Genomic DNA, 26,549 nt, shown 5'->3' with positions numbered 1-26,549 from the left:
ATTCTTGTGGCTCTGGGCTTTACTGCTCAAAGCCGCCCCGACTAGAGTAACATGCAGAGCCGGCTACTACTCAGTAAGCAGGCTGCCAAGGCCTTCGTCCCACTGGCAAGTGGCTACTCGGACGTAGCCCCAAAATATTTCAGTGGGGGGGGGAATCGGATGATCACCAGCGAGAGGATTCGCAGGGTGGCCCTCCTGGGATACGGGCAGCAAGAGCCGGCCGTAAGGGTCCGGCTCCGATGGCCGTCCTCACGCTGAGTAACGCGTTGCTCCCTGGCTTTAGAAGGCCAATGCCTGGCTCATGGTGTGAGGCACTACGAGGCAATCAGAATCGGGTCCTCAGAGCCCACATGCGACCCATGTTCAGCGTGGCAGTAATCTCAGGGGATGGGAGCCCGAGCAATAGTTAACCCCAAGTCTTTAAGGCAAAACTGATGTGGTGGCTGTATTTGGTTTTAGTGGGTCAGGCAGCATGGGCCAAATCTACGGCTGGTGGAAACCGGCTCCATCAATACCTCCTGAGGCTCTGGCCCAGAAATTTCTCTGCATCCTAATGAAAATGTATCTACGTTCCTAGCAAAATTCTCACGCTGCTGGTTTTCTCTTTGCTCTGCGGTTTTGGACACACAAGGCGGAAACGTTGGGACTCTTTTCAGAAATGAGCCTTGCGCCCAGGGCCGGCGCAACCCATTCGGCGACCTAGGCGGTCGCCTAGGGCACTAACATTTGGGGGGCGGCGACCGCGGCGGCCGGATCTTCGGCTGCCCTGGTCGTCGTCGGCATTTTGGGGGCGGGACCTTCCGCCGCCTAGGGCGGCAAAAAAGCTGGCAGCACTCCTGCTTGCTCCTGATCAGAATTGAGCAGAACAAAGGGCCTGCTGGCGATGTCCGGCAGAGAAACCTTGAATATCCAAATGGAAAGGGTGGGTGACTGAGCACAGGTTGGAAAAATGCGGGGGGAGGGGTTAGAGAAGCAGGGATGTCCGCCTCCCCCAGGGCAATGCAATCGGACTTCAGCTAAGAGGAGAATTTGGATAGGTGAGGTGGTCTTCTGTTTGCACCCACGTTTCTTAATAAAACACAACAGGAATGAGCTCAAATCCGACCGCTACTTGGTGGTTCTCTAGCCCGTTGTCGCACAGGTACGGTCAGAGCTATGGCACAATGCCTGCTCACACCAAGACAAACGGACTGTGGCTTCCAACACTTCTGAGCTCAGCACGGGCACGTGAAGGTGTGACGGCAGTACGGCTCGGCACGCCCCGGGTCGTTTTGGTCTAGCCAGCGTGAGTCACAATAGCAGTGTAGAAAAGGGTGAGATGGACTTCGGCATGGGCTGGCAACCCAGATAGGCACCCCGGGACTCTGGCAGGCTAGTACTGGGGTGGCTAGCCTGGGCCACCAGATGTTAAGGGGGCCACTGATGCATCCCCAGAAATACCAGACGTTTCAGTACTTCTGGGAATGGCGTGGGGCCGACCTCAGCTGTGTGACGCTGCCCCTTTGGCATGACCCTGCGGATGCCATGTTGAAGAGCACCCCAGTCGGGCACTGGAACGGGGGAGGGCAGGGACCACGTTTTGCCACGGGCCCTGTCCCTGCCCCTCCTCTTCCCCCGAGGCCCCGCCCCCTGGCCAGACCGGCAACAGGAGCCTGGGCAGCTGTGGGGAGCCGCGGACCCTCCACCTGCCCTGGGCGGAGGGCTTGGGGAGGGGGTGGGAACAAGGGTCAGGGGCTGCTCTCAAGCCCCCTGTACCCTGGGTAAGTGGAGGGGCCCAGGCTCCCCAGCCCGGCTTCTGGCTTGGCCAGGGGTGGGGTCTCGGTGATAAGAGGAGGGGCAGAGGCGGTGCCACGGAGGGGGTAGGGGTCCCTGCCCCCCCACTTTGGGGGAGGCTTCACTGCCCCTGACCCCAGTCCCACCGGCAGGGGCAGAGGGGCGCACTCTTCAACATGGTGTCCTCTGTGTCTGATACTGGACAAACCCATGTCTGGTTTTATCCCAGTGCTGGACAGAGGCCCAACCACAGAAAAACAGCACAGCCCAGCTTAAAATCGGACAAATGGCCCGCCTGCCACATCTACCCTGCGATGGTTACCCACGCCAGCTAGAGTAACGCTAGCTCAGGTGTGCCTACGCCTGCATTGACTGTGTAGACATACCCTTGAGAAGAGAGAAGGTGGGTGGATGGGGAAACACGGACGGTGAGCCTTAGAGGTGTCATCACTGGGCGACTCGTTAATCAGCATCGTCAACAACCACTTTCAAAGTAAAGGACAACACAGAGACCTAACCAAAAAGACCCGGTTGTGTGCCTGGGCCGCTGGCATCAGACCAGATCAAAATCGAACACGCTAACGCTGGCTATCGGCGCGCGCCAGAAATTGAAGCTGTTGAACTGCAGGAGAGTGTCCTCTTCCTCGGAGATGTCCTGCCTGAGCTGCTTCCAGGCCCCGGACCGCTTGCCCACACCTCCTTTGGCTTTGTAGAGCGCCGCGTCGGTCAACCCCAGCCCCTCCAGCTCCGCCAGGTCGAGCTCCGGGATGGGCATCCTCCAATAGAGGAAGGAGTTGTACTGGCTGTTCGCCGTGTCCAGCATCTCCGCCTAGAAGGAAGAGGACGGAAAAGTCTTTTGAAGACGCAGGTTACTGCACAGTCCTAGCCACTCGGGCTAAGGAATGATCTAAAACGTTACTGCCTCATGATTACCCAGGCCCTGAACCTGTGAACAGGCCCATGGAGAGAAATTTGGGGCCCCAATACGTCATCCGCTGGGGCCTCCCCTCAGCCCATTTCACCACAGTTAGACTTTGGGGGTACAATGGTCCCTTCCCCCATCAATGCTGCCGGCGAAGAATATTGCTGTGTGGGCAGGTGGAGAAGGCAGCAGGCCTTAGCCAGGAACACTGGGTTCTAGTCCTGGCTCTGTCCCAGCGCCCTTCTCTGTGCCCTAGGGCAGGTCACTTCGGCCCAGGCTGTCAGGCACCTTTGAAGATCTGGGCCTCAGCTCCCCATCTGTAAATTAGTCCTGGCACCTTCCTCTGTCTGGTCTAGGGAGATCGTAAGGTCTCTAGGGCAGGGATTGTCTCTTACTTTGTGTCTGTGTAGCATCACGGGGGCCCTAGGTGGTACCACCGCCTACACCTCCTAATGAGGAAATTATGGGATGGAAACATTCCACAAATCTTGGGACAGGTCCCAGCCCCCGAGCCCTTCCGGATCTTCCCCTCCCCAGGCTGCCAAGGCCTCCTATCCCAGCACCCACATGTTGCACCTCAGCGGCCATTTTGTCCTGTTTTGATAAAGGATCAAAAGCAGCTTGTTGAAGCAGTGCTGCCTAGTGCACTGGCTTGGGACTCAGCAGTGGTGGGTTCTAGTCTTAGCATTGCCACTGGCCTCCTGGCGACCTCAGGCATGTCACCTAACTGCTCCGGGCCTCAGTTTCCCCATCTATAAAATGGAGGTGACACGACTGACCTTCTTTGTAAAGTGCCTTAAGAGCTGCTGATGAAAAGTGCCAGGTAAGAGCTAGGGCCTAGCTACTCAAAGGTATTTATGCCTAACTCCCTTTCAGGATCTGGGCTTATGATTGGCTTCGCTATAGCATTTACCTTGGATATGTAGATACAGACGTTCTCGGAAGGAGCCACCCTAATGTTTGCATGGTAGGAAACTAATCATGTGGGGCGTGGAAATAAAATCCCCTGTGGTTTGTTTCTAGTGCTGAAAATTTGCGGGTGACCGGGAACACGAACAGAACTAAGTGCGGACAATGGGAATAAAACAGGAACAGAAATAGAATTAGGGTTAGTAGGATTCATGATAAGGACGCACAACAAATTCTTGCTATCCTTTGACTATAACTCTCCGGATAGAATATTATATATATATTAAAGTGAGTGAGAGAGTGTGTGTGTGTGTGTGTGTGTACATGCACACCTACGCCTGTGGGGGAGACAGTGTTGCCTAGTGGGTAGCACGCTGGCTTGGGACTCAGAAGATCTGGGCTCTGTTCCTGTCTTGTCCACTGGCCAGCTGTGCCTCAGTTTCCCCATCTATACAATGGGATAATGGCCCATTTCCTCAAAGGTATATTGACCTCCATTGTAAAGCACTTTGAGCTCTTCTGATGAGAAGAGTCTAAGAGGCATTGCCACGGTATGTGTGCGTATATCTGTGTGGGCATGCGTGTGTATCTGTGGGGAGGGGGTGTGTATGCATACCCTAACCCCACACACGCCCACAAAGACAAAGGACTTCGTCCTCTTTCCACCACGCCCCTGCTCAAAACAGGAGTCACTCCACTGACATCAGTCCAGCCCCCTCCCCGCCAGATGTGAGAGCAGAATCAGGACCCAATCATGTCCAATTGGCTGTAACAGAGCTCTGCTTTGGGGTTTCTAGGCCCCCCCATCACACACCTGAGACGCCTCTCCCACCTCCCGCTGCACGGCACATCCCAAACCGCGACATCCATTGTGTGCCGAGCCAGACGGTTCCTGCAATGGCCCCACCCAGACGGATGTGCTGCAGAGCCCCTCCCCCGCTCTTGCTCTTCACTTTGATACCACCTTAATATACAATTCTCCCCACTCCCCAAAGACCTGTCCTACCCTAGTCCAAGTGAATCCAACCCTTAATGTGGGTTTCCCTGGCAGAACTCTGTCCTTTGGTCCTCGCTGTCTTTGATTTTACAGTCAATCAGTCTATATACCTAGATTTCCCTCGCTTTCCACTGACGGTTTCTTACGAGGCTTGATTCCAATGGGTTTCCGACCTCCCCTGCAACTGGGCGCTCACATTCCCATCAAATTACACAGGGACTAGTTTGCTTCTAAATTTAAAAAAATCCAAAGACTGTGTGTCATCCCCTTCCATAAAATGAACAACTGTGTTTTTTTTAAATAGCACTCTGCTCACGGGTATATTTCCGGCTCTCTTTTCGCAAGAGGACAGCAGATTATTAACATTAGCTCCGTGATGCGGTTCGCACCGGGCAATCTGCTTGATTTAGAAACGCACTCAACGACGCCAGCCTCTAAGCCGTGATGAGGGAGGGTAATTATACATATTAAAAAAAGAGGCAGATATTAAAAAAGGCAATTTACACTTCGGAGAGTCCTCTGCGTTGCCTGTCGTCCTCAGGGCTAAAGAGAAGCGCGTCACCTTTATTAATGGAATCATGTTAACGGGCAATCAGCCAGGTGCGATGGGGGACTGGAGCCTTTATTCCACTGCAGTGAAAGCCTAGTGCTAAACTGATCCTATACGTTCCATTTCTTCTCCTTCCCTGTACCAGGGGGCAGCCGTGTTAGTCTGTATCCACAGAAACAAGGAGGAGTCCGGTGGCACCTTAAAGACTAACAGATTTATTTGGGCATAAGCTTTTGTGGGTAAAACCCCCCACTTCTTCAGATGCATGGAAAGCCTCTGAGGGCTGACACACCAGCAATCCAAGCCTCAGCAACCCCCCCCCCCGAAGCAACTCAGCTTTCGTTTTAAGGAATAGTGATGCTTTTTTACCTGTTTTAAGGAAGGGTTGGATCTGGTGGCTGCTAACCCAGCTGACAGGGTCTTCTTTGTGCCGCAAGCGTCTTCTGCTGCAGCTGGGCGTCAGGCAGGCTTGCAGAATTTTCTGCCTTGCTTTTGTCTGGGTGTGAGTGTGCGCGCGTGTCTGTCTGTCTCCGCAATGCAGCCTCTCCTAAATAGGCAGATTAATTACCCCTCCTCCCAGGGCTGGTGGGCCGATGATTCAGCTGTATGAACGCTCTGCTAGTTAAGTGGCTCACCCAGGCTTTATTATAGTCGGGGTGGGGAGCGGGCTTGAAAGCAGAAGCCATTTGACTTCATCCGCACACTTGATCTTAGTTGCAGGTTCTATAATGTTAGGGAAAACCTACGACAAGAGGATTTTAAAATAGAACAATCTTGTGATACACGGGCATGAAATGGGAGGGACCATCTTCTGCATGCTAATAGGTGTGGGCTGAGGAGCGCCATACTTTTCCTCTCTACCTGCTCACAACTGCAAGCAACGTTCATTTGAAAATGGTAGGATCCGGAGGCTCTTTGGTGAAACCGAACGGGCGTTCCTTGATACAAAGCGATCTGGATCGCTCGGTCAGCTGGGCGCAAGCAGACGCTATCCGCTTTAATAGGGCGACGTGTATACATCTATGAACAAAGAAGGCCGGCCGTACTTGCAGGACGGGGGACTCTTTCCTGGGAAGCAGTGATTGGAAAAAGATTTGGGGGCCATGGGGGGGTGCTCAGCTGACCATGAGCTCCCAGTGCGACACTGTGGCCAAAAGGGTTAATGGATCCTGGGAGGCATAACCAGGGGGATCTCAGGTGGGAGCAGAGAAGTTATTTTACCTCCGTATCTGGCACTGGCAGGGGTGAAAGTAAACCGGTATGGGCCGGTACGGCATACCGGTAAAAATTGGCCACTGGTACCAGCCCATACCCAGCTGTGCCTTTTGCCCCCCCCCGGTCACCAACGGTGGGGGAGGGAGGAAGGAGCAGCTGCCCCGGGCCAGCGATTTAAAAGGGTCCGGGGCTCCGGCCGGCCCCGGGTCCTTTAAATCGCCGCTGGCGCCGGCCAGGCAGCACACAGATGGGCTGGCTGGGGGATGCTGAACCCCCAGCCCCGCCCCTTCCACCCGAGGCCCCGTCCCTTCCCGGGACCGGAGTCGGTCCCCGTACCGGTAAGTCTTCCCCGTTACTTTCACCCCTGGGCACTGGTGCCACCGCTGCTGAAATCCTGCATCCAGTTCTGGTGCCAACAGGTCAAGGAGGATGTTGATAAACTGGAGAGGGGTCAAAGAAGAGCCACGGGAATGATTCATTAGAAAACCTGCCTTACAATGATAGACTCCAGGAGCTCCGTCTATTTAGCTTAACAAAGAGAAGGTTAAGGGGGGACTTGATCACGGTCTATAAGTACCTACATGGGGAACAAATATTTAATAGGGGCTCTTCAGTCTTGCAGAGAAAGGGAGCCCACACTCCAACGGCTGGAAGTTGAAGCCAGACGCATTCCGATTGGAAATAAGGCGCACGTTTTTAACAGGGAGAGCAATTAACCCCCGGAACAATTAACCTCCCGAGGCTCGTGGTGGAGTCTCCGTCACTGACCAGTTTTAAATCAAGACAGGGTGTTTTGGTAAAAGCTCTGCTCTGGGAAGGGTGTCGGGGCAGGTCTCGTAGAGGAGCTGGGGACATTTTGCAAATAAACAAATGACACTAAACAAATACCTGAGACTGCACCCGAGTTCTGCTCCAGAGGGGAAACTGACCTGTGAATCCTTTAGAACCTGCTCTTGCTCCGCAAGGGAGGAATTAATTAATTCAAGACACCGTTTGAAAAGACCCCATACCAAATAAGGCTGTATTGTTCCGGCTTCCTAGCAAATTCCCGAGGATATAAAATCCGCCTCTACTATCCTAGACCTTATATTTTTGGCATAGGATTAGAATTCTCTTCTGGGACCTCCGCTGGAGTGGTTTTCCTGTTGCTGTGTGCACATAATTCCCATCAAAGCCAAGCTCCCTTTGCGTTAGGTTTTCAGACTGTCTATTTGTGTCTCCTTGTTTTTGCTTTCAGATCCACTTATCTCAGCGCCTGGGCCATTAGCGTAGCAGTGAGGATCCGCTCTCTCTCCCTCAATAGACCCACGTTTAGTTCCGTCATGTTAGCCCAGCTGGGGTTGGGGTGGAGGAGGGGGCTGCACAACCTAGCAGGTGTGAGAACTCTGCTGCCGAAACTGGTGACATTTTTCTCTCTGGTGTTTTCCGAGGAGGTCGAGTAGCTTTGTTTTCCTTTGCTTTTCTGCTGATGGATGCCGAATGACAGACCCTATGGGAAACTGATCCGGAGCACACAGATTCGATGGGATAAACCAAGGAGGAGGAAAATCCAGAGCTGCATCTAGTCCTTCCAACCAGACTCTTAGCTAGGGGCCAAGTGGGCAGCTAGGGTTGTCGGTAGGGTGACCAGACAGCAAATGTGAAAAATCAGGACGGGGGTGGGGGGTAATAGGAGCCTATATAAGAAAAAGACCCCACAATCAGGACTGTCCCTATAAAATCGGGACATCTGGTCACCCTAGTTGTCGGCAGATTCCCTCGTGGATTCATAGCCAGAAGGGACCATTAAATAATCTACTCTGACTTCCGGCATATCACAGGCAATTAAATGTCACCAAGTTACCCCTCCAGCCAGGGGCGTGGGCACAGGGGACCACGGCCCCATCACTTGGGGGGAAGAGGCAGCGCAGGGACAGGGCCTTGCATGGAGTGGGTGGAGTGAGGGCTGGGCCGCGGGGAGAAGGACGGCATGGGGCGTGGCCTCTGGGAAAGGGGCGTGGCCTTGGGGCAGCAGGGGGCGGGGCCAGGGTTCAGGTGCTGGTGGCCCCCCCCTACTTTTAGGGAGCTTCCGCCGGTCCTCAAGCACATCACTGGATGTTGCCATGGAATGACTGTTGCCTCCATGGCAGTGGCAAGGCCCATACTACTTTCTGTTCAGCTGACCCAATCCACTTGGGTCCATATCCCTGGGGAGAGCAGGAGACACCCACTGCTTCCTGCTCTCAAAGGGGTGCATAACAGGAAACAGGGCTGTCTACCCGTGGCAGTCCTGGCTACCTCTGGCAGTCGCCCAGTGCTAGGTGTGTGCGCACTGTGGAGGTGCCATGCTGCGGCGGCAGCGTTCCCCAATACAAAGGGCACAGGATGGAGACCTGCGTGCTATTCTTGTCCCTGTAACTGGCCTGCTGGGTAGGGTGACCAGATGTCCCGATTTTATAGGGACAGTCCCGATTTTTGGGGCTTAGGCTCTTATTACCCCCCACCCTCTGTCCCGATTTTTCACATTTGCTGTCTGGTCACCCTACTGCTGGGTGACCTTTGGCAAGTCACTACGCTGCCCGGTGCCTCAGTTTCCCCATCGGTAAAATGGGGATTATTCTAACCTCCTTTGTAAAGCACTTTGAACTCAACTGATGAGTGCTAGATAAGAGGTAGGGATTATTGTCACTGCAGATAGTCCCGCCCACTCCCAGCGCACTAGGTCTCTCTTTGCTGGTGCACCGCACAAGTACACACACACGGCCTGATGAGCTTCTTGGAGGGACTCGATGCATTCGGACATGGGAGGCAAAGCCTTTTGACAAGTGTCAAAAATCCTTTGGGCAGGAGCGGCACCAGGGTTTTTGGCACCCTAGGCGGGGGTCCTTCCGCGCTCCCGGTCGTCGTCGGCAATTCTGCGGCGGGGGGGTCCTTCCGCGCTCCCGGTCTTCGGGGCACTTCGGGGGCGGGTCCCGGAGCGAGTGAAGGACCCGCCGCAGAATTGCCGCCGAACCGGAGCGTGGAAGGACCCCCTGCTGCCGAATTGCCTCCAAGAGCAGCAAAATGTCACCCCCCCAAATCCTGGTGCACTAGGCGACCGCCTAGGTCGCCTAAATGGAAGCGCCGGCCCTGCCTTTGGGTGCTCTCCATCTAACACGGCCCGCTGGAGCATCCCTCTCCGTGAGCACGTCTTTATTCATCCGCAGCACGGGCGTCCTGGGTTCTGCTCAGACAGCTGAACCCACGCAGGTCTCGCCAGACGAGGCACGTCGCGACAGACGGCGCAACATACCGAAGTCAAGATCGAGCCTGGAACGACCTCCAATCCCTACACCTCTGTTGTCTGAAACAGGGCTGCAGCGCCCCATGTCTATAAATGACGTGGCCTCACGTTATGCAATTGGCTTGTAAGCCGGCCTCTCCACTGAGCTCAGAAGGGAGTTCCCATGAGAGGCACCATTTGCCTGGTTTGCCAAACTAATGAGAGTTGGGAACAAAGCGTGCTCAGTGGGGGTATGTGGAATGACTTTCTGGAGATCAGGAGAATCCAGAGTCTAGCTACTCTAGGAATTACTGCAAAACCTTCCTCCTCGACAAAACTTTCCCCACTCCTATCAGAATGACATCTGCATGGGGTGACATTTCTGAAAGCACTTAAGAGACTTAGCAGCCTAAGGCCTGGTCTGCACACAGTGTCTGTCCTGGTGTAGAATCATAGAATCGTAGGACTGGAAGGGACCTCGAGAGGTCCTCTAGTCCAGTCCCCTGCACTCAAGGCAGGACTAAGTATTATCTAGACCGGGGGGGGGGGGGGGGGGGCGCAACCTGAGCCTGAGAAGGAGCCAGAATTTACCACGGCACATTGACAAAGAGCCACAGTAATACGTCAGCAGCCCCCCCATCAGTTCCGCCCCCAGCTCGCTCCCAGCGCCTCCCACCCACCGGCAGCCCCACTGATCAGCGCCTCCCGCTCTCTCCCCACCTCCCAATCAGCTGTTTTGTGGCGTGTAGGAAGCGAGGGCACGGCAGCTCAGGGGAGGGGGTGGGAAGGGTGGAGTGGGGGCAGGGCCTATGGCAGAGCCAGGGGGTTGAGCAGTGAGCACCCCCGGCACATTGGAAAGTTGGCACCTGTAGCTCCAGTCCTGGAGTTGGTGCCAATATAAAGGAGCCGCATATTAACTTCTGAAGAGCCGCATGTGGCTCTGGAGCCATGGGTTGGCCACCCCTGATCTAGACCATCCCTGACAGGGGTTTGTCTAACCTGCTCTTAAAAATCTCCAATGAGGGAGATTCCACAACCTCCCTAGGCAATTTATTCCAGTGCTTAATCACCCTGACAGTTAGGAAGTTTTTCCTAGGCCTGGTCTACACTACGACTTTAATTCGGATTTACCTGCGTTAATCCGAATTAATCCTTAACCCGTCCACACAACGGAGCCAGTTACTTCAAATTAAAGGGCGCTTAAAATCGATTTCTGTACTCCACCCCGACGAGCGGAGTAGCACCAAAATCGATTTTGTAAATTCGAATTAGGGGTAGTGTGGCCGCACACCACCGAATTAATGTGGTTAAAAACCGAATTAATGTGCTTAGTGTGGCCGCGCACAATCGAATTTATACAATCTGTTTCCCAAATTCGAATTATCTAAATTCGAATGAATCTCGTAGTGTAGACGTACCCCTAATGTCCAACCTAAACTGCCCTTGCTGCAATTTAAGCCCATTGCTTCTTGTCCTAGCCTCAGAGGTTAACAAGAACAATTGTTCTCCCTCCTTGTGACAACCTTTTATGTACTTGAAAACTGTTATGTCCCCTCTCAGTCTTCTCTTCTCCAGACCAAACAAACCCAGTTTTTTCAATCTTCCCTCCTAGGTCATATTTTCTAGACCTTTAATCATTTTTGTTGCTCTTCTCTGGACTCTCTCCAATTTGCCCACGTCCTTCCTGAAATGTGGCACCCAGAACTGGACACAATCCTCCAGCTGAGGCCTAATCAGCGCGGAGTAGAGCGGAAGAATGACATGCCGTGTCTTGCTTACAAGACTCCCGCTAATACAGCCCAGAATGATGGTCGCTTTTTTTGGCAACAGTGTGACACTGTTGACTCATATTTCGCTTGTGGTCCACTCTGACCCCCTGATCCCTTTCTGCCGTACTCCGTCCTAGGTATAACCAGGTAGTGTGTAGCCACGGGGGTGCGAGCAGCGGGTGGGGCTAGCCCAAGGACGATCCTGTCTGGGATACTAGGAACGTACTCTGGGCGGAGAGCCCCCTCCCGCTGCTTGCACTGCCATGGCAATAGATGCTCGCTCTTGGAGCTGGGAATTCCACCTTCCAGCTCCAGGTCAGACACACCTACAGGGTGTGATTTTTTTTTAACCGATAAGACCAGTACAACCCCTGGTGTGGGCACTGTTATACTGGTTTAAAGGTGCTGTATACGGCTATACCTTATTCTCCTTCCTGCATGGGAACGGCTGTACCAATATAAACACCTGTATACTGATGTAACCACAGCCACACTAGGCGGTGGTTCTGCTTTAACTACACCGGGATTGCTGACGGGGGACAGCTCTCTGGTGTAGATAAGACGGGTAATTTCATTTGCAAAAGGTCCACAATCAAAAAAGGTATCTAGGCTCCTAAATCAGTTTGGCATTGGAAGGCTGAGTGCAGCAAGGCTTAAGTACCTTTAAAAATCTGGGCCTAAGTACTGCCGTAGGCTCCCGAGTGCCTCTGTGGCAGCTGAAAATGGGACAGAGGCTCTTGCATTACGGGCTTTTGAAAATGTTACCCATCGTCGCATGATGCCCTCTGCCCACTCACGGCAAAGCCCGGCCCCAAGCAGTGAATTATTTCCCCATATGGCTGGCAAGCAGAAGAGGCTTCTATTCCCACTGAGAGCCCTTCCGCTGCAGCCCGCACGCCTGGTAAACGTGCAGCTACTCATGAAGGTAGTTGCTGATCCCGGACAGCGTATACGCAGGGCGGGGACTTGGTGTGGTTCCGTGCCTTGTGCACTCACACCGGGTAACAATAACCCCGAGTGCTCCTATAGCGTTGTTCATCCGTCGGTCTCAAAGCGCTTCACACAGGAGGGCAGTATCATTACCCCCATTTTACAGATGGGGAAACCGAGGCACGGGGGTCACTTACGTCACTTACCTAAAGCCCCCTGCTGAGCAGTGGCAGAGCCAAGAACAGAATCGCAGTCACCTAGGCCGCACTGCCTCCTTGCTTCGGGGTCACTTAGCACTGGTATCAAGGACTGTGCCAGGCGCAGGGCAGAGGAGACGCAGGGCAGGTGGTGAGGCTCAGGCACCTAAATACCTCTGAGGAGCCGGGCCCCTGTGCCTGGGGCATAAGCTAATGCAGCCCATCTGTTCATTGGGGCTGACTCCGAGGATCAGGGAGGTGTAACCCTTCCCCTCCTTCCCTGGGCCACGTGGACTCCCCGGTGAGGAATCTGAATTCAACTTAGAGAGAAGCAATGCAGTGTGGTAGCTAGGACACTGAACATAGACTCCGGAGACCTTTGGTCTCTTCCCAACTCTACCATAGACCTGCTGGGTGACCCTGGGTCAGTCACTTCCCCACTCTGTGCCTCAGTTTCCCCTTCCACTCTTTGACTATTTAGACTGGAAGCTCTTTGGGGCAGGGACTGTCTCTCACTCCGTGTCAGTGCAGCACCCGGCCTGACTAGTCTTGAGTGGAACTGCTAAGTGCTCCCATCATAACGTTTCTATTCCTGTGCCGTGATTTTTGTCCCAGTTCCAGCTGACCTGGCCGTGGTGTGGATTGGGATGGCAAGGGCCCAAGGTGAAGCTAAGATAAAGAAATGCTGGGTCGGATTCCCCGTTCCAGGTGTGTCTACACCGCAACCTGAGGGGCGATTGCAGCTCGGGTACACGTACCCACACTAGCATGGCTAAAAATGGCAGTGCAAATGTGGCGGAGTGGGTCTCAGCATGGTCAATGCAAGCAGGCCGGGGTGCTGCGTTACCATCTCACCAGCACTGCGTCTACACGGCTATATTTAGCCACGTCAGTGCGGGTGAAGCCAGCTCTGGGATGCCTACCTGAGCAGCAGTCACAGCTTAGATTGCAGTCTAGACATAACCCTAATTTCAACAGAGTCCTGCTGGGGTCAAAATGGAGAAACTGGGGCTGCCAGGTGTCCGGTCAAAAAGGGAACCTGGCAGCGTCCAGTCAGCACAGCTGACCGGACACTAAAAGTCCAGTTGGCCACAGTACCCAGCCTCTGCCACTGGAGGGCGGAAAGAGCAGCAGCGGCTTCTGGAGCCCCATGAAGGAGCTGCTCTCTGCTCAGCGAGAGACAGAGCGCATTGGCTGGCTTGCAAGAGGTAGGTGCCGCCACCCAGGGGGAGGGAATCCTGTCTGCACCCCCCCTTCTGCCCCACTGTGCTCCCATTGCCCCGGCCCCTCGCTACGGGGACCGATCCCCGTGTACCGCTGTGCCCTGGCCCCCCTCCACCCTGTTGTGCCCCAGTTGGGCAGGTGGGCAGGCTCTGTGTCAGCTCCTCCCAGCTTGCTGTGCAGGTAGGAGGTGAGTCCTGGGAGACGGGGGAGTGAGCTGCAGAAGGTGGAGAGGGAGCAGGGTGTGGGGCCTCGGGGGAAGAGGCAGGGCAGGGGGCGGGACAAGGCTTTCAGCAATTAGAAAGTTGGCAGCCCTAATTGAAATCTGTGGAATTACATCAGTGTAAAACCAGAATTACCTAGTGGGGAAATCAGGAGGCTCTTTTCCATACAAATCTTTGGAGTTGGACTTTCTTTTGGGGACAGTGAGAACTTCCTATTCTCCTGAGCACTGCGGGAAACCCGAGACACTTGAAAGATTTTCATTTTCCTAAGGCCAGTAGTGAATGGATGGAAATATATATGTATATTTTAAAAGGCCAAGGTGTGGTCAGGGGATAATTTGTTACAGGTTACAGGACAAACGCTCCTGGGCAGGGCGGGGGAGGGAGAAGGAGGGCGGGGGAGGGAGAATTGATAGAAATTTATCAGTTGAAAAGTTTTTTTCCCAACGAAAAATCACTTTCCCATCGAAACAGAAATTTCCACCGGACACGTCTGTTTTGGATGAAATGTTTCAGGATCTCATTAAAAGCCCACCTCCTTTTATCTGACAGTTTTTGAGTTGGGGGGGTTTCAGTTTTTCAACAAACCCCAAAAATCTTTGGATTCCCCCCTCCCCCAAAATGAAAACTTTTCTGTTGAATTTTTTTCCCCCCAGGAACAAACCCGAAAGCCGTTTCTCAGCCAGCCCTGACGGAGGGCGTGGTGAGCAGAGAGCTGGATAGTTGGATCCGGTGCCGCTAGGGGCACTTCCCTCTGTTTCATCCCCAGCCCATTAGACTGTGGAAGAGTTTCTCAAGGCATATTGGGCTGCGTTAGTAGGAGCATTGCCAGCAGATCGAGGGAAGTGATTATTCCCCTCTATTCGCCATTGGTGAGGCCACATCTGGAACATTGCGTCCAGTTTTGGGCCCCCCACTACAGAAAGGATGTGGAGAAATTGGAAAGAGTCCAGTGGAGGGCAACAAAAATGATCAGGGGGCTGGGGTACATGATTTATGAGGAGAGGCTGAGGGAACTGGGGTTATTTAGTCTGCAGAAGAGAAGAGTGAGGGGGGATTTGATAGCAGCCTTCAACTACCTGAAGGGGGTTCCAAAGAGGATGGAGCTCGGCTGTTCTCAGTGGTGGCAGATGACAGAACAAGGAGCAATGGTCTCAAGTTGCAGTGGGGGAGGTCTAGGTTGGCTATTAGGAAACACTTTTTCACTAGGAGGGTGGTGAAGCACTGGAATGGGTTGCCTAGGGAGGTGGTGGAATCTCCTTCCTTAGAGGTTTTTAACTGCAGAGGCTGAAGATGAGGGAGACTCCATGGTTCATTCTCTCTGGAGCGACAGCCTGGCACAACAAAGGGATTCGGCCCCCACAGATATATGGGGCGCTACTTGGCAGTCCTCTCCTCCCCCCCTCCTGAACCTCCTCTTCTCCCATAGGAGGATTGCAGCCTGTCGAGTCTGTGCCTTTAACCCACCTTGAGGAAATAAATCCAGTGGGGGCGGGCGAGAGGGAGAGTGGGAAGAGGCTAAGAAAGAACGTTTGCAGCGCGTTACCGTAAGCTGAGCCCAGGGCTGCTCTATAATTCATTCCCAAAAAGCATTTTGCCGTTGAAAAATTAATGGAATTAACGAGGAGTGGAAGCTGAGCTTCCGGGATGGGAGATTGCTCTGAGGCCTAACCAGTGATGTCCTATAGGCCCACTTACCACCATCCTTACACACGGGCGAAGCGATAGCCCACAGTTCCCATGCGGCTGGAGGAGCCGTGCCAGCCCCCGGGCTGTTAACAAATTCGGGGCGCGGGGGGGGGGGGGGGGGGGCTCTGAAAGGCTCAGGACTGTTCCTGGTGTAACGGTTGCATTGCCACAAAGTTCCATTCAGGGAACAAGGCTGGGTTTCTCACGCCCAGGGACAGCGGGTGCCCAAGGTCTGCAGCTGTCCAAAGAGGCGATGATACATTCTGCTTGGCAACATCCCGCCCAAGCTGCCAAGGCCCAAACGGGGGGATGCCGTGTGGGAGACAGAGCCTCGAGATTATTCATGCAGGAAACCTGAACTGCCCTGGCATTCCTTCCCCTGGGGTAAAGCCGGGCTCGTCTCCAGGGGGAACTGAACGAGAGCAGTATAATTATAGAATCACAACGCGGCAGAGCTGCCAGCCTGTTCTCCCAGCGCAAGAACTGTCACCTTCCATCAGGGCATCTCTGGCATCTTCAAACGCGACACTCACAAAGTAACACAAAGCAGGCTGTGGGCGCCCACCAACCTTTCCCCCCTCCTCACCCACCTTGCTTCCTGTCGCTCTCCTCCTCAATAGAGCCGCTTGCTGGCTTGTGTACTCACTTGATCCGTCCCAGCTGCCTGGTCAATCACAGATGAGGCTGGGCCCAACTCGCCTGAACCTGTGACACAAGCCCTCTGCCCTGATCCTCAGACTTACAGCTCCGAACGTCAACTGAAATCAATGGAAGGGAGGAACCTAGGTAGCTTTGCAGAGCTGGGCCTGTCGGTCTCTTTAACCGCAGCTTCAGGACCAGGCATTGGTGATGCAAATCGTTTTCAGCTGTAAAAGTGAGGCCGTTTGCGTGGGCCATAAGGGACTTTGGCCCACATCCTCAAAGGTGTTTAGGCACCTCATTCCCGTTGACTTGATGATCTGGGTTTGGAGCTAACCCGAGAGCCATTTCTCAACATGAGGGATGTGTGAGACTGGCTGTGCCTTGCAAAAAGCCAGACTCAGATTCCCCTGCCCCATCATTGCCACAGGGATAGTGACAAAACAAATGATGTTTTACTCACACGATGCAAAACAATTCCTTGCTGCTGCGCGAGTTGAGCCGGCCCGCAGTGATTAGGAGCCCCACGAATTGCATTGCAGAAATCGGGGGTCACGTCTGAAAATTCTGGCCTCAGCGGCTCACAATCTGGTCCAGACGCCCCCCTCTCTCTACTGGGCAAAGCTAACGAGCTGCGGATTGTGGAGGCTGGCAGCCACAACAGGAATTCAGACCTGCTGTGTCCTGGAGTTGATTTTTCATTTTAACAATGTGTCTGAAGCAACCCTACAATAATAAATCTCGGTGCATGCACCGGGCGGAAGCCCCAACTGAGTTGCTATTAAAAGCGCAGTGAATGAAAAACAAATGGGCCAGATCTTCAGCTGGGGGAAATCATTGTAGTTCCTTTGCAATGGAGTGGAGAGATGTTACATTACACCAGTTGGGGATCTGGCCCATTGACTGCAATGGAGCAATGCTGCTTTAACACCAGCGGAGGATCTGGCCCAGTATTTTTTTAAATTCCACAGAGCGTTTGGACAGGGTCCCTTTGAAACAATTGGATCTGTTCTCCCTCGACGCCTCCTTAGGGGGGTTCTTGTCCTACAAGACATCGGCTGTGCCCTCGCCGGAAGACTGACACTCACGCCACATCCCCATCTCGCCATAACCGCTTTCCTGTCCAATCTGGGCTGTTTGATGCCTCACGCTGGCTTGTCACAAGGGTCTGCCTCCGTCACCCTGACTCTCCCATCTCGCGATGTTTGTGCATGGTTTTCCTTCATCTTCTTTTGCAAAACACCTTTGCCCATCAATGAGCAAGGATGGGCGGGTTGGTTCGTTTGTGCAGCCTTGTCTACGAGGAGGGGGATGTGTGTCATTAATTCACACTGAGTTTTTGGAGCACTGGCATCATCATGGAAAATCCCAAAGTGTTCTAGCCTCCTTGTAAATCAAGTGCCATTCGGCTCGTTCCTTAGCTAGTTCTTAAGGAGAGCTGGCTGGATAATAACAGCGCTAAGTGATGTGCATTAGAGAGACACTATGCGACAATTGCGTACACACAGCCAAGTCTTTTCTGATTCATTACAGATCAGCGGCCCAGATCCTCAAAGGGGCCTAACCTTCAGTTCAATGGGAGGGAGGCACCTCAGTATCATTGAGGATCTAGCCGGCCAGGGCACCTACACAACAGGGACTTTGTGTAGGGTAAGCATGCAACGTTCCCAGTGCTTTGCTTCACCACTGGGCTCTGTGCATTCTGGGACATCCCTCGCCGTGCATTGTGGGACACAAAGCAAAAGGGTCTGGAATCCTGGGGGTCAAATGCCGCAATTCCCGTGTTTCCTCTCCCGCCCTCCCCTGATTCCTCTCTTGTGGGCAAGCTAGCACCATTTCAGGAAGGAACAGAATGGGACTGACAGCCCAGGGTGCTGGAACAATTTGTATAGTGGGGGTGCCAAGAGCCTTGAACTGTAAACCCTGGATAGGATGAAAATCACTTCAAGCCCCAGAGATCTCCACAGCACAGGTACAGGATGGACAGTGACCGCGCAAGCTCTGTCCTAGCAAGCCCACGTTTGGAATCAGAGGCAAGTTTAATCTCAGCCAGGAACGGAGCTCAGATCTCCAGAGGCGCTATCCTGTCTCTTAACTACATCCCCGCTCCGTGCCTCAGTTTCCCCATCTGTAAAATGAGGATAATGATACTGATGACCTGTACAAAGTGCTTTGAGATCTGCTAGGGATGATGCTGATGCTGATTTACTCCAGTGCGATAGGAAGAATAGTGCTTTATGCCCATTTTGCACCGGTACGAATGACTCTACAAGGTGCAAGACAAAATCAGGCCCAGAAAAATCACAACCATATTTCTGTCCATATTAAACCATATTTATTTTTACACCCATTTTGCAGATGGGGAAACCAAGGCCCAGAAAGGTTCAGCCACGTGCCGAATGCAAGTGGCATGACATGGGGTAGGTCTACACTGCAGCAAGGAATCATGTCTCCCAGGCTGGGTAGACGGACATGCTGGTTGTGCTCAAGCTAGTGTGCTAAAATAGCCAAGTGGCCCTTGAGCACAGCTCGCCACCAGAGCACATGCCCGACCGACCCCGTGTGCATGCCCAGGTGGCTAGCCTGCACCACCTCCCGAGCCACAACACCTACACCGCGATTTATAGCGTGCTAACGCGAGCAGAGTGAGCGTGTGTCTATCGACCCGGACGGAGAGGCGTGCTTGAAGCCTTGCAGCTGTAGTGTAGACATGCCCCAGGTCTCGTTCCCTCTCGCCTCCTCCAGGCCAGGCATCACTGACGATCGCCAAGCACTTTAGGCACATTAAAGAATTTATCCTCAGAACCGAACTGTATTAAGGCCCGTGCTTACCAACAATGACATGCACACTTACCTTCTCTCAAACGAGTAGACCGTTAATGAAGCACCTGCATAAGTGTTCACAGAGCTTGTCTCACTAGCCCAGTGGGGGAAACTGAGGCAGTTATTTGTCTAAGAACACTCAGGGATAGAACCCTGTACCCTAAACCCAAGTCCCCTTTCCCCACCTCTACCTGGGAATGTCCCCATGACACCCCTGCAGCTGCTGCCAACCACTTCTCCTGGGAAATACATCTCAGCTTCAGTTTCAAAGCATGGCCTTTTATTCTGGGCAACTTACTGGCCAGTGGCTCGGCTGGTGTCAATCAGCCCAGTTCACTTCAAGGAAATGAGGCTAATTGAGGTGTGGGGGAGAGCCTTTTATTTTGACCCAGGCACCTAAAATCAGCCTTAAAAAAAAAACCCCAAAAGCCAACAATTCTCTGGCCCTAATAAACTGGTTCCTCTCATCTGGCCCGGAGCTCAGACAGCTGAGAGTTAATCCGGCCGGCACGAAGGGAAAAGCGGCAGGGTTGCTCTGACATCTTTTCCGGGCTTGTGCAATGCCCGCCGGTGGCCAGGGTCGGTGCTGTGCCTCCAGAGAGCGTCTCTTTCATAAACAGTGTTGCAACCCGACCATTTCCTCGCTCCTCTCTAACAGAACCACACCTCGGGCAGGGGTTGGAGTTCCCAAGGAAAGTTTCCTCCACAGAGAGCCGGCCGGGGGGGGGAAGCCCCGGAGAAAGCCCCGCTGGGACCGGGCTGCGAGAAGGGGAAGGTAAGGAGATGACTTGATTTAACAAAAAAATTAGAATCTTCACTCTGGTTAATTTCACTCTGGTTAATTTCACCCTGGTTCATTTCACCCTGTGTCCGGGCAGCTGGAGCTCTGTGGGTGGGAGACCCAGCACCCAGGCACAGGGGAGGGGGCGGTTAGTGGCTCGGACAAGGGGCTTCTTCGCCTTAGCTAAGGCGAAGAAGGAGCGTGTGTTTGAAAGCAACATGGCTCTTCGCTCAATTCACCGGCAATTCCCCCCCACCCACCCCCAGCCTGTTACTTTCTCTGAAGTGAAACCCGATTGCACCTTCAGGACCTCTTAAAACATTCCAGAGCCTGGCTTGAATGCGTCCCATTGATTCAGATTTGAACTGGGACTTGTGGGAAAGTTCTCTCCCCCCCCCTCCTCCTTTCCTGTAACAGCTGGCGGGGGGGGGTTGTTTTTAAGCAGGTAGGTGAAATGCTTTTCCAGGGCTTGAAATATTCAAAACCCCCAACAGAAAAGGGCGCGGGGTGGGATGGAGCCGGAAGTCTCGCTCTTTTCAGACATGTGTTTGAATTTCAGCCGGAGAAGCAGGGAGTTCAAATCGCTCCGTCTCCTCTCACGGTGACTAAGGGGCAGGGTGACTAGGAGCAGAGCATTGCAGGCTGAAACTTGCAAACCTGTGAAGGAATGGCTGGCAGGGTAGAGGGCTGGTGCTGTTGTGTGTCTCCTTTGCTGATGGAAGTGGGAACCCTTTCTCATGGAGCCCTGGAGCGAGTGAGGGGTTTGCAGGGTCACCCCCCTGGCTCTGGGCCGCATGTTCCTGATGGTGAAACTGGTGATTTCGATCCAAACGGGTAGGGGACGGGGACTGCACCTTTTCCTCTCTCCTTTGTGTGCGTTTGGGTCTTTGCTGGTTATGCAGCAATTGCCCCAGTTATGGGACCGTGGAGCCGGAGCGGTTTGTTCCCCCCCAATAGTGTGACCCACCCCAATGCTGTGACCTTGTCGTGAGGTCAGGCTCAAGCCCAGGACCTCTGTGGTGGTGGCCGAAATGTCAATCAGGGTCTTCAAAGGTCAGTTCAAAACAAATAAGGCAGAGGAATAAAACCGGCGTTGGTCCCTTAAAGTTTAGGCTGCTGACAAGCCTTCTGGGGAACCTTCCCGCCCCCGTGATCCCTGCTGATTCAGTGGTGAGTAAGAAACCGGAGACCCACTAAGACAGCATTAGAGCTCGGATTGTATCTGCACAATTGCTTCACGCAGAACCCCCCACAGAGTCCAGGACAGTGGGGCACTCCGGCCCTGGCAGGATCCCACGCCTGTGACGTGCTGCAGGATTTCTCAACAGCAAAGCGGCCAGACGAGGGCTGCAAGAGAAGTCATTTTGTGTGTGTCTGTGTCTGTGTCTCTGAGCTGAGAACCGGATGGTTCCCTTGCCTTCCAAAGGGCCGTAGGAACTACCAGGCCCAGTCGTGCTGTCTGTGGAAGCAAGATTGGGTCCCCAGATCCTTTCCCTGTCAGCAAAGCATGGTCTGCACATCCTCAAAGCCCCCTTGTGGGAAACCTACCTACCGCCCCAGCCCCGTCTCAGCAGAACCTGTGCCAGATTCTGGCCTCGTTTGGTGGAGATGCGCCACTGGCAACGAGGACAGAATGTAGCCTGTCGCTTGGAGAGTCAGACCTGTCCAGCCTCTGTCCTTTGCAGGGGAAACTCCCTTAGGGTGGATTAATTGTAAGGCCTTTGCTTTTCTTAAGCAGTCTCTCATGTGATGAAGGATGGGTTGATTGATTTTTGGTGTGTGTTTGAATGAGACACTTTAGACCGTGGGAACAGTTCCCCAAGGGTCGTGGTGGGTTCTCCATCGTCACTGGCGATTTTGAAATCCTAGAAGATTAGGGTTGGAAGAGACCTCAGGAGGTCATCTAGTCCAACCCCCTGCTCAAAGCAGGACCAACCCCAACTAAATCATCCCAGCCAGGGCTTTGTCAAGCTGGGCCTTAAAAACCTCTAAGGATGGAGATTCCACCACCTCCCTAGGGAACCCATTCCAGTGCTTCACCACCCTCCTAGTGAAATAGAGTTTCCTAATATCCAACCTAAACCTCTTCAAGCCGCCTCTTCTGAAAGAGATGCTGTAGTTGAAACAGGAATGATTTCGCGGAGGTTCTCTGGCCTGTGCTGTGCAGGAGGTGGGATTAGGTGGTCACCGTGGGTCCCGTCTGATTTTAGAATTGTGGCTCTGTGAAGAAACGCCTCTGGTCAGCCCTGCTACAGCCCTGCAGAATAAACACGGTGACTCACCGCCTTTGGGCATGTTTGCGGCTCTCACAGCCTCCCAAGGACTTAACGGGGAAATTAAACTGTGTTGCATTTTTCAGTAGCAGGGTTTAATTTTGCTACCCCGTGTGGCGTGCTGGGCACCCATTGTTCCACACAGTAGCAAGAAAGGATCTTGATTAAATACCAGACATCTCGTGCTGCCTCTGCTGTTCCCCGGGGGCCAGCAGGAGAAGCGCTGAAACGCTGCGCAAAAGGCTCGTTCTCACAGTATTCTCGGCTGGGGGCGGACGCGGGTTTGAAATCTTGCCATCTCTAGCCTGGTTTTTCAGACCTGGTGCAGCCTCAGTTCTCAGCTGTGGTTGTGCAAAGCTCAGGCGTCAAAGGGCTCGATCCACAGCTGGGGTAAACCAGCGGTAGAGCCAGGTCGATTTACCTCAGCTGGACTAAAGAGGACAGGCAGGTATCCGAGCAGAACTTGGTCCTTCAGTTCTTAGCTGAATATCGTATGGTTGGCCCATCTCTTTAAAAGCCAGGGCGAGATCCCTGGCTGGAATAAATCCTCATTGCTCCGTTGACTTTAGTGAGGCAAAACTAACTTGCACCAGGTGAGGATTTGGCCCATTGGCTTCTGAAGAGAGAGGCTGCGTGTGTTTGCCTTAGTGGTGAGCCCAGACCTCGCCAGGGGATTCAGACACCACTTGATTTTTTTTAGGGGCACCTGGATATGAATTTCCTATCCGTCTGTGATCACTATGGTGAGCTGAGCCAAAACGGATGATCCAATCGCCCCCTGATTTGGGGCCAGTTTGCCTCCATTATGGTACTAAATAATATTTTATTTGTGTTCCTATAGTATCTAGGAGCCCCGGGTGCCAGGGGCGGTACAAACACAGACTGAAAAGATGGTCGCAGGGCTCCCCTTGTGCTGGGCGACACACAGACACCCCTTATCCTGAAGAGCGCCTGGTCTCAAGAGCCAAAGGACGGGAGGGGAAACAGAGTTGCAGAGGGTACGTCTACACTGCGATCAAAGCGGCTGGCTTGGGTCAGCTGGCTCCGGGGGCTAATAATTGCAGTGTAGATGCTCAGGTTGGGCTCTGAGACCCGGGGAGGGTGTCAGAAACCAGGCTCCAGCCCAAGCCCAAATGCCGTTTTTGGCCTCGCAGCCTGAGCCGACTCAGGCTCTGAGGCCTGGTGCCGTGGGTTTTTCATTGCGGTGGAGGCGTACCCAGAGAGCTTCGTGCTGGATAATGTTAGGGCAGTGGAGCAGCCCGATCACAGAACCCAGATCTCTTGAGTCCTAACGCCATTAGGCCAGGATTAAGGGGCGTGAAGGGGAATGATTGGCCCGGAGCAGAGGTGACCTGAATATGACCACAAGGCCTGCGTGCAGCTGGCTGGCTTTCTTGTGAAGGGCGGTTAGACTCCGAGGCGATCAGGGGAAGGGATGGAGCGTCCCATCTCACCGTCTTTCCTGCCAGTGGCACGGGGACGTGCCAGGTGTGACTCGCCGCCAGGCCATGCTGCTGGAACGCTGCTGCCCCGGAGTAGCCACTCGAAACTGGACTAACGCACAAGGCATCAAGCCCGGGAGAGCTCGCTGTGACGCTGAGGGCAGAAAAGAGCCCGACTGGAATGGGTACTGCCCGGCTAGTCCGGCGCGCCCCGCAGAGGGTTAATGGAATTTAGCCAAGCTCTGCAAATGCCAGCGGCTGGGCCAGGGCACAATGAGCCTTTGGCATGCTGAGGAATGCTCTGTCTTTGGGGCTGAGCAGATTTTCTGCTTGCAAGAGCGGGCCGTGGAGGGGGAGGAGGAGGGAACGTCTTTGTGGACTGTTACTTTCTTCTCATTCAGCAGTTGCGGGAGGAACAACCTCAGTCATTTACCAGAGGGGGTGGGGAGCACATGGGTGGGTTTCAGAGAGGCATTTGCACCCCCTTCTCCCAGGCTGAGGGTGAGAACACGGTGTGGGGGATACGGGGATGACTGACGGCATTGCAGTGGGAAGCCCCAGTCAACGGTACAGCCCCCAATGCGCTAGGCGCTGTACAGAGACAGAGCAAAGAGACAATCCACGTTGAGTTTGCAGGGACTATCAGGGCGTACTTTCCTGGACGTGACTTCTGTCTCCACACTGCCTGACACACCACAGACCCCAGAGGCCCGATTCTCTTCTCACCCCTGCGTCAATCAGGAGTGACTCCAGAGATGTGAGATCCGAATCAGGCTCCCAAAGAGGAAGATGAGGTGCAAAGAAAATACACACAGAGCTGGAACACGCAGTAGCAAGTAACAAACGTGGGGCTGGGTGCTCGGCTGGTGGAAATCAGCGTCACTCTGTCACGAGATACAGCGAAGAGCAGAGCTGTGCTGATTTCCACCAGCTGAGGATCCGGTCCAGGGCAACCTCGTTCTCCTCCGTCGTAGCCTCTGATCCCCCCTCGCCCTGAACGCAGGGTGAGCCGGGCCTTGCTGCCTGAGCTCAGACGCCCAGATTTCCACCACGGCCCCCTCAGAACTCCTGCCACTCACACCAGTGGTTCAGAATTGTCTCCCATGCGTCTCAAACCCTCCGTGGACTCACTGCAGCTAACCCCCAGTTGCCCCTTTCTCTGCTCCTTCTGCCCAGGTCAGCAGAGCTTTCTCCTCTGCACCTGCTGCCCTCTGTCCGACATCTCTCCCATCCTCTGCTCGCTTCCTTGTTTGCCCTCTTCTTTATCCCTTTCACCCTCTCTCCCCTGTGGGAGCAAGGACCTTCTGCTTTGCAGCACCTGCTGTTTGGAGCAGCCCCTGTCTCTCTCCACTTCAGATTCCCCAGCTGATGTGAATCAGTGTTCCTCCATTGACGTCAGTAGAGCGGTCCTGATTTGCACCAGCTGGGGGTCTGGCCCGGCGGAGCCGAATCGTGAATTGTGTTGGCGGCTTGGAGCCGGCGTTTCCAAGGCAGACGTAATTTGTGAGCGTCCTTGTTAGCAGCTGCCCCGTTGAAGAGCTCCCTGGGTCTGAGCGTAGCCGTGGCCCTGCTGGGGGGAACAGAGCGGCCGTTTGTGGTGGGGCTGGCTGGGTCCATGTGGCAGCTCTGTGCCCAGACAGGTCACAGCTAAGTTCTAAACCGGTTTGAGTGTGTTTCGGGGGGGAAGGGTTTTTTTCTTTCTATTCATTTTTGTTCTGTTTCCATGACCAGCTAACATAAAAGCTGCTTCTGTAGATGCCTCCATTCCCGCTCACACTGGGAGCTGAGCAGAGGGGTCTGCCCATGGTGACCTCCTGGCACGTAGGAATTTTGGGCTACGAGGTTTGGCCAGGGGCTGCGGCCGGGCGGCTTCTCGATCAGTTCAGCTGCTGCACACCAGGGTTAACTGGGTGTAGTTGCTACCCAGTCGGGAGGGCACCTCTTTGCACGGGCGTGAGTGATTCCGCGGGGGGTGGGAGAACTGTTCCTCTCCTTCACGGCTCTTTGTCCTTTCAGAGGTGCCTCCCCAGCGCTGAGGGCCCTGGCATTGCGAACCGGGCTCGCTCTTACCGCTGTGTATCATCCCATGGGCCATGGCACATCTCTCGCTGCTGTGACGGGGGGTGGAAATCGACATAGTCTAGTGACCACGGGACAGGACTCCTGGGGTCTGCTGCTGATTAGTGACGTGCCCCGTGGTGCCTCAGTTTCCCGCTCTGTAAAGTGGAGTTGAAGTGCAGGTCGAAGGCGCTACAGAAGTTCACGGTATTCTTATCTGTCTTGTCACACGTCTCCTCTTCCACCCCCTCCTTATCTGATCTGTAGACAACCCGGAACAGGGACCCCATGTCTCAGTGAAACCAGCAAGAGATCACAGAACATGTGCTTTCCCCTCTTACCCGCTAGCTGATCTCGCCACAGAGGAGACGCTTGTGATTTTTCACTAGGCTGCAGTAGCGAAAGCAGGGAACTAAACGTATAATGGCCCAGGAAAGAGAAGGCTGGGCTGGGGATGGAGGAGGGAGGTGAACGGAGGCTATAAATATCTACACAGAACAATACGGATAGGAATTGCTCAGTCTCCGATGAGATGAGGGGGGAATAAGGAGGAATGGCCTGGAGCTAAAGCAGGAGGCCGTGTCTGGATAGCTCTTTGTGCAGCGGAGATCCGGTTTGGGGGGCCAGAGCTCGGCGTTCCTGGGCCGGTATGTCTGGGGGAAGAGTCCGCTCAGCCCTGCCATGCAACTTTTGCTTCGCCTGCCTTCCCCCTGGGCCTGACCACCTGAGTTTGTTGACCTTCAGGATGGTGTTGCAGAGGCAGTGTGGCCTAGTGGTTAGGCTTGGGGGGGGGGAGGTGTCTCAGGAGTCCTGGGTTCCGTTCCTGGCTCTGACCTGCTGTGTGATCTAGCCACCTCCCCTCTCCGTGCCTCAGTTTCCCCTCCCATCCATTAGCT

General features: G+C 54.0%; 2 protein-coding genes across 2 annotated transcripts in view; one reads left to right on the top strand and one right to left on the bottom strand.

Annotated features, from left to right (window-relative positions):
- Positions 1–1,651: 1,651 nt before the first annotated feature.
- On the bottom strand, positions 1,652–5,652 carry MLLT11 (MLLT11 transcription factor 7 cofactor). The gene is made up of 2 exons (XM_024212742.3): positions 5,521–5,652; positions 1,652–2,602 (listed from the first exon to the last, which is right to left on the bottom strand). Exon 2 carries the CDS (start codon positions 2,594–2,596, stop codon positions 2,327–2,329), a length of 270 nt encoding a protein of 89 aa, XP_024068510.1. The 5' UTR covers positions 2,597–2,602; positions 5,521–5,652; the 3' UTR covers positions 1,652–2,326.
- A 14,097-nt stretch (positions 5,653–19,749) lies between these two features.
- Positions 19,750–26,549, top strand: part of CDC42SE1 (CDC42 small effector 1) — a 48,897-nt gene continuing 42,097 nt past the window's right edge. Inside the window, exon 1 of the mRNA XM_024212743.3 lies at positions 19,750–19,874. The gene's annotated coding sequence lies outside the window, so the exon portion shown is untranslated. The remainder of the gene's footprint in view (positions 19,875–26,549) is intronic.

This window comes from Terrapene carolina, unplaced genomic scaffold, assembly GCF_002925995.2.
Source record: "Terrapene carolina triunguis isolate 2854851 unplaced genomic scaffold, T_m_triunguis-2.0 Scaffold227, whole genome shotgun sequence".
In the NCBI taxonomy this organism is placed as follows: Eukaryota; Metazoa; Chordata; order Testudines; family Emydidae; genus Terrapene; species Terrapene triunguis.
This window is presented reverse-complemented; position numbering and strand designations above follow the sequence as displayed.